The following is a 7735-nucleotide window of genomic DNA, read 5'->3' on the forward strand; positions in this document are numbered from 1 at the left end:
TTGATATTTAGGATTATACTTTTTATTTACTATTATGGAAGGGGGTTTCCATAAGGGTATTTAAATACTGAAAATTTTAATTTAAATTGATTAACTAATGTTACAGTTATTATAATTAAATTTGTTTAATATTCTTCATTTCATAACATAAAAGAACTTTAAATTACTCTTGAATATGAGAGATAATTTTTAACTATAAGAACAAGTAAATAAATTCTAAATTCGATATTATGGTTAGATGGAGAAAGGTTCACAAAATCATAAAATTGTAAGAAAAATAACATCTTTTACTTCTTACAATAAAAATGACATAAATTATTAAAATAAAATTATTCTCTTGGACAATACTTGACTATATCATTGTGGTTTTTTGAATTTTGTAAAAGGAGAATAAACTAGGTGAATCAATGCTAGTTTGAAACTCAATTTTATATCCAATTGGATTTGAGTGACAAATGAACATGCAAGTAACTAAATAGAAGTTAGGAGAAGAGATAAGATGTAAGTTATAATTATTTTAAGTGAAAAGTGCATAAAAAATATATTCTTAATTTCATTGGATTTTGAATTTTTTTTTAATTAAAATCATATTCACTTAATTTAATGGAGTTTTATTTTAATTGAACTCATCTAACCAATTTAATAAGGTGAAACTTATCATGTTTAAATTTTATTTAATTAAAAACCATAATTATTGGTGTCTAAAGAATGTAAATTTTAATTGCACTAATTTTTAATTAGGTTGTGTTGTTACTATACACGTAATTGGATAGATTTTTAATTATATTAAATTTTATTAAATTGGATGGAAAAATTTAATTGCTAATGAATTTTTAATTAGATGATATTGAGCTAATTTGAATTTTTAATTATATTAAATTTTAATTAAATTTAAAATTTATTTAAATTGAGTTCATTCACTTCTAATTATATTAAATTTTAAAATTCTGTTGACTATCTAATAAATCACACAGTGCATGTGTGTGCCTTTTTTTATAAATATTTATTAAACTATAAAATGTCTTTTCCTAAAAACATCATTTATTAAAAACCAAGGAACTATAAGTATATTTAATAGAAAATATTAATGGGATTTTGTTAAAATGAAATTTATTCCAAAATTAAAAAGAATATAAATACTGTTTTTTACTATCTAATTCCCTTAAGCTTCATTTGTTTAAAAGTTATTAGAATAATGACCAATGAATTTTGCCGTCTCATCCTTTGAATACAAAATAAGTTTCCATTGCATGGCAAACGCAATTACTGGAATGTTGCAGAGTGTTTTGAAAGTAAAGATTTGTTTAGAGTGAAAATAAATAATGAATAATGTGATGTATGGTTAAAGTTGTGAAGGTTTTGAGTGGTCTTGTCATGCGCGAGAGACCAATGAAGAGGGTTCAGCAAAATGCCTGAATAAGTGGCTTGATTCTGGATTTTAAAACCCAAAGGGTATTCTTGTGTTAGACCAGACACTTTGATTTTCTCGTGTGATTCCGTGACAGAACCTGTTTTACCATTCTCTTTTGCTTCTCTGTCTCCCTCTATTCTGTCTTAATCGCAGGTTTTGGATCTATTCTCATCCTATGTCTACCCTATTACCATTTTTTTATTCTACACTGTTGGCTGGACCCACCACTTAACAAAATTTGTATGTCAATTACTTCTAATTGTAGCATTTTTTTAGTATTCTTTTGTTGTGATCAATTCTGTGACATATGTTGTTTTTTTTTTTTTATGGTCGGCATCATCAACTCAAAAGTGCTGAAAGAACAAAAACAACACCATTGTTGTCACCGTGGATACAAAATACTATGCATAGGTTGTTATTCACTCTTCTTATTCCTCAATCACTTACAAAACACTTCAAGCATTGGTGGAAAATAGTACCCGAAAAACGAATTTCAATGAAAAAAATAGAGATCCAAATTCAACCCCTAAAAATTGTTCAATTCCAACACTAAACAATTCATATCTCTAAATTCTTAAAATAGTAAAAATAATAATGCCTAGAATTTGGCTTCTACCAGCCAAATACACCTAGTGCATAAAGAAACGAGGTCTACTTTCGTCTCAGTGAGTTGCATTCACTTCATGTACTTGAATATATTCTAATGTGAGAATTAAATCGCATAAATGACTCATTTCAACAATATGATAGTATAAAAGTTATTGAGTTTCACTCTAATTTTTAAATAAATAAATGATTTAGCATGAAAAATGATAAATTTAGTCAAAAAATTGATACCTAGGAGCAACATTTTTTTTAAATTACAGATATATAACATATATAAAAAAAGAACCAAAAAAAAGTACTAATACAATTACAATGGTGAAAAACATATTTAATTTATAATTTTATTAATATAAAATAATTACTCAAAAAGATATTAATGAGGTACAAAAAGAAATATTATGAAAAACTTGACTAGAGGCCATTTTTGAAATACAAATATTTTCCAAGAATATTGTGGAATATAATGCTTGATGAATAACACATTTTGTTTGTCTACTATAATAATTAACCTAAGAAGTCAAAGTAATCAGAACATGTGGTCCAACAAAATATTTAGTCTAGATCATTGGAGTGAGTTGCATTTTCCTCTTTCGTTTTTTCAATTTCTTTAGTTTTAGTACCCACAAATGTCTGAATCAAACTCTAAACATTTTTATATCTCCTTTTCTTTGATTCATTCCGTTTCAAAAGCAACCCTGTAAATGGTTACATTTTTTATCCCTTTGTTTCATGTATTTCTGGATAACGACATCAGAATTTAATGATTTGTCAAGGCTGGTAAACAAATTAAATGAAATATATCTTAATTGATTCTTCAAACATCCTCTTTTTTTTTTAAATATGCATGTTATCACAATCACTTACATGATATGATACAAGAGTTCAGCAGTAAGTTTTATCATGAACGATAAACTAAGGGGGTGTTTAATCAGCAGACTCATTGAACATAAAACATTGTTATAATAGAATATTTTCTGTTATGGCAATCGAGCAATTGGTGCCACCATGGCTACCATGGCCACCATGGCCACCCTTGTCTACAACACAACAACCTCCAAAAAGGAGCCTCGATTTCACTAACCATGCTTCTACAGAAAGAAATTAACAGACTAAAAGAGAAAAGGTTAAGCACAAACACCAGTTATATTCTATCACAAATATTTGATTCAGACAATCAGATAAAATGGCTCATGAAGTGCGGATGAAAATTTGATTTCTGAACATCATGGATTGCATGATAATCGAACTACAATGAAAACGTATAGAAGTTTCCTATACATAGAATCTGCAAATCATTCAATGACCTCTTACAAAGAATTTTAATTGGCAAAAATAGAACCTAATTCTGAACTAATGGGGTTATCACATTTCGTACAAGCTCGATCGGAGTCAGTGAGACCAGCATAGATACATTGTCACTGCATTTAAGAAAAGCACCTTCCTAAGCATATCAGCAAATGCAACAGAAAGGGTACCTTCCTGCCAAAAGTTGAAAAGAAAGTCGGAGCAAAAATAGCCAAGTTTCATCAACGCCTAAGAATCTGATCCTGAAAATTCAAAAAAGAAAGGGGTATCTCGGGAGGAGATGGTGTTCTTGCCACACATTTAAACTGTACAAAAACACCCAATGAAACGGTAATCAGCTTAATTATCCAACATGACATGTAGATTGAAATTGACATTTCAAGTAAAATATAGCTACTGAGAAAATATTACATCTTAAATAAATGGCAGGAAAAATAGGGTAAAATATTACCTTATGCTGTTGGTATTTCTCTCTCACAGCTTGCAAAGAAGGCCCCTTCCTACTAAGGTATAAATCATGTACGTTTAGCACACATTCCTTGAAGTCAGCAGGTTTATATCTAGTGAGCTGATGGAGTGCCGAATTCTGTTAAGAAAAAAACAATTCAGTAACATCCTCCACAATTAACACTGGATTTGAATACGAATTTAAAAAGGATTACCCAAGGATGTTTCTTTGGGCTTAACATAAATCTTGCTAAGAATACAACAGATGCTGCCACCAAAGATGGCACAAACTTTACACAATTATAATCCAATAAACTGAGCTCAGCAAGGTAGCAGCTAAGGAAATCAAACTGGAGATCAGAAGTCTGCACAATGGAACAAGCTTATTAGCCAAATGATGAAAGCAATGTTATTAGAGCAAAACTAGTCATAGAGTTAATCAAGGTACTAGGTCAATGCTGATCTGGAAAGTCATGGATTGAACTGCATAAAAATAAATATTAAATTTAAAAAAGTTATATTTATATTAAAGATATACATTATATAATGTTAAGAACTCATTTTCCGTTGTATTAGTTGAAAAAACTTTTGAACTTCTAATATGGGAAAACAATTGCTATGAACAGTGTTCATTTTAATGTGCTCATTTATGCAAGCCTAAGTTATTAGGTTGTTTAGTACAGCAAAAATGGAACTCAAGAGCCAAGACAACACAGGTGCCTGGCAAGAGATGTTCCACAATTTAATCAATGCAGAAAAGGTTGTAAAATATAAGCAGACCAGCCAAGTGAAATAATCAATTGTACCGGTTTAAGACAGGTCAGTTCGGTTTTAATAACACTAAATGAAAGTCCACATTTTTCACTTAAAAAATTAGAATGTGTCAGTGTCAATGTTATGTTATCAATCGCACATTGCAGCAAATGGTTGATAGAAAATATTTGCAATATTATACAGGAGAGTGTATCACTGGCATATCTGAGAAATCACGTATAGCAGTTTAAAAGCAAGTTACCAAATAGAGATCAAAACCATGAATTGTAAAGCTAATTCTTGAATCATAAATAATAATTCGTGTTAAATCACAAAATTCCAAAAAGTAATGAAAAATAAAATAACAAAATAATTAAGATATGTTCACAACACAAGTGTTCTTTCAAATCTTTTCCATTTTACAATTGAAGTTTAATATAACTTTCCATGAGAATTGATGAAACAAATGCAAGAGTCAATAAATTTTCAAATTGTTAACAAATCAATTAATTCACATATTGCCAGATACAGAGTCATTTGATATTCTTCTTATATGAATCCTAATAGGTGTATGCAAATAAGCTGTAAAAAAATTAAGATGTATGTAAATAAAAAGAACTTGTTCTACAATCACAACAAGCATTGCGACTGCAATACCGGACAGAGTCATAATCACAAATCTAAAATATTACCAAAACAAATAGCACTTATGGCCTACTGTAACAGCTATCTAACACGACCAAAGGTAACTATGTACATTAGAGATAAAATCTAAGGATACAATTTCAAAATCAAACTGATCTGAGTAACTGAGTCTTTTCTTGGCAATTCACCAAATAGAGTTAATTGATTCTTATAAAACTACTTTCAAGTTTATGAATAAGCTTTAACAAATGGGTCAAAACAAGAGTTAACTTACATCAATGCCCTCTTGACCAACTCTGCAGAACCTCCTGCAACCACAACAAAGCCTAAGGTGTGAATCAAAACGCCAAGCTAAAACAAGATAAACCAATGCAACACAATATCACATAACTAGCAAAGAAAAACACCTCAAGAATGTCTTCACCGTAGGACCACCCAATTCAAACCTCAAAGCCTTCAATATATCGGCTTCCATATTCACAACCTTCACAAAAAAAGAAATGCGAAAATCAGAGCTATCCAAAGCAAAAGCATGCAGTAATACCAGCAACAAACGAAACACAATAACCACCTCTTCCTTAGAGTATGTATTATCCGTAATGTAACAGAAGTCCTCCACCTCAGGTGGTTTAATCTCTTCATATTTCCTATTTTCAAAAACAATAAAAAAACAAAAATTAACAAACAAATAACACAAAACAGTGAAAAAAGTCCATGTATTAGAAAGGGAAAAAGAAAAAACTCACGATGCGATAAGCATTGCAGCAACCCCGAGTAACTGCAATCTATGTCTGGACAATACATTCAAGGATAAAAACCTATCTATGTAAGCCACACAAAAATATAACGTGTCTGAAACCAGTTTATACTCTTCTGCAACCTCAACCAACCAATCCACAAGAACCGCGCGCATGTTAGCATTAACGTCCTTCTGAACTTTCTGAACATAATCTGGTAAGGGTCTCTTACTAGGAAGAACCTGAGCCAGAGTCACACCAAAATAAATAAATAAAACCCTCACATCATTCCCAATGCGACACAGTTTTAACCACCAGAAAAGGGCAAGAAAAAAAAAACATAAAACCCTAGTACCTCCATTCCGCAAAGGTACTCGTATATATCTGAAACATACGGCCCACCCAGTTGGGGGTCGCTCCTCCCGTCGACTTTCTCCGGCGTGTCAACCGTCGGCACTGGTTTCTGAAGTTTGATTTTTTTCCGTTTTTGAGTCTCTGAAACGGCAACTGCAGCGGTGGCGGCGTCTGAGACATTAGTGAGGTCTCCCAAAACGACGCGCTTCTTCTTAGCATTTCCCTGCATTTCGCATATAGCAGCTGCGGCTCTCTTCTTGGCCTCGCGCTGGGGGCGCGTGGAGTTGGTGTTGTTCTCTGAGGCTGTCGCCATTGGAGATTAGAATGTGAAGAGAACAGAGAAGAAGAAGAATGAAGAGGGCTTTTTAAGAAGTGAAATTAACAGTGTTATTGGAATTGGCGTTGGGTTAGTTTGAAAATTTTGCGGTAGGTTTTGTTCCCGCTGTGCATTTTGGGATTTTTTTCAGAAACCGTGCGCAATTGCTACATTTCGCACTCTCTCATTGCCCAATCCTGCTTCTTGGATTCTCTTTCTTTCTTCATTCTCCTTTTAAATTATTAATTATTTTTTTCCCACAGCATTTTTCTCTTTCTCTTTTTTCTTTAATTTTTGTTTTCCCTCTCTTTTTCATGTTTTTTGTTTTTTCACCTTTTCAACTTTGAACACCGCGGTTAAATATTTAACTAAATTTCAAACTTATTACCGCCGTAGTAAGAAAATATTAAAAAAAAGAAATAACTAAAAAATTAAAAAAATCAAAAATTTAATGTAGTGTATGATTTAGTTAGAACTTAAATATTAGCGCCATTGATGATGAATGTGACTCTTAAATTCGTAACACCAAAATATAAATAAAATAAGTAGCAAAAAATAATAATTTAATATTTCCTTATTTTTGTTATATGAATAAATATTTTAATGTTGTTCAAGATTTATTAAAATTTTAAATTGATAGATAAAATAAAATAAAATAAGACATAAAATCAACCATTGAATATTTTTTAAATTGTTTGTTGAAATATTTTAAAGTTGTAAAAGATTTAATTAAAATTCAAACATTATTCGGAGTTATGAAAACCATTTATGTTATACATTTACTTATGGAATATTTTAAATGAATGATTTCTTATTTTAAATAACTGTGGAGAGAAAATGTAAATTATAAATTATTGCTAATTTTTTATTATTATGTACTTTTCCTCACATGTTTATGGAACAAAGTTATATCAATCACAATTTTATATTTAATTTTTGGAACACACATTATGAACAATCAAATTTTATTCATTGTCTTTAACTTTTTCATTGAATGAATATCTCAATCCATTGCCTTTCTATAACACATTATGAAAGTTTCCACTACAATAAGTGTTATAGAAAGCTTTAGAGTGTAACTTTTTTGTGTGTAAGAAACATAAACAAATATAAGAATTGAAGAATTGAACTTATTTTCCATTCTCCTAGAATGAGTGTTCT

At 30.4% G+C, this 7735-nt stretch overlaps 1 protein-coding gene across 1 annotated transcript; it reads right to left on the bottom strand.

Annotated features, from left to right (window-relative positions):
• Positions 1-3234: 3234 nt before the first annotated feature.
• On the bottom strand, positions 3235-6766 carry LOC114193354 (putative cyclin-A3-1). Its single transcript, XM_028083105.1, has 8 exons — positions 6260-6766; positions 5914-6146; positions 5739-5814; positions 5575-5651; positions 5442-5475; positions 3985-4134; positions 3774-3908; positions 3235-3627 (listed from the first exon to the last, which is right to left on the bottom strand). Exons 1-8 carry the CDS (start codon positions 6569-6571, stop codon positions 3544-3546), a joined length of 1101 nt encoding a protein of 366 aa, XP_027938906.1. The 5' UTR covers positions 6572-6766; the 3' UTR covers positions 3235-3543.
• Between the last annotated feature and the right edge of the window lie 969 nt (positions 6767-7735).

The sequence above is a fragment of the Vigna unguiculata genome, chromosome 8 (genome assembly GCF_004118075.2).
Source record: "Vigna unguiculata cultivar IT97K-499-35 chromosome 8, ASM411807v1, whole genome shotgun sequence".
Classification (NCBI taxonomy): domain Eukaryota; kingdom Viridiplantae; phylum Streptophyta; class Magnoliopsida; order Fabales; family Fabaceae; genus Vigna; species Vigna unguiculata.

Bases quoted from the DNA above. Each gene is read 5' to 3' on its own strand.
- LOC114193354 (XM_028083105.1), bottom strand. From the start codon at position 6,571: ATGGCGACAGCCTCAGAGAACAACACCAACTCCACGCGCCCCCAGCGC. The intron at 4,135-5,441 runs GTAAGTTAACTC...TCCATTGTGCAG, and splicing joins TTGGTCAAGAGGGCATTGAT to ACTTCTGATCTCCAGTTTGA. The intron at 3,909-3,984 runs GTAATCCTTTTT...TTTTCTTAACAG, and splicing joins GCCCAAAGAAACATCCTTGG to AATTCGGCACTCCATCAGCT.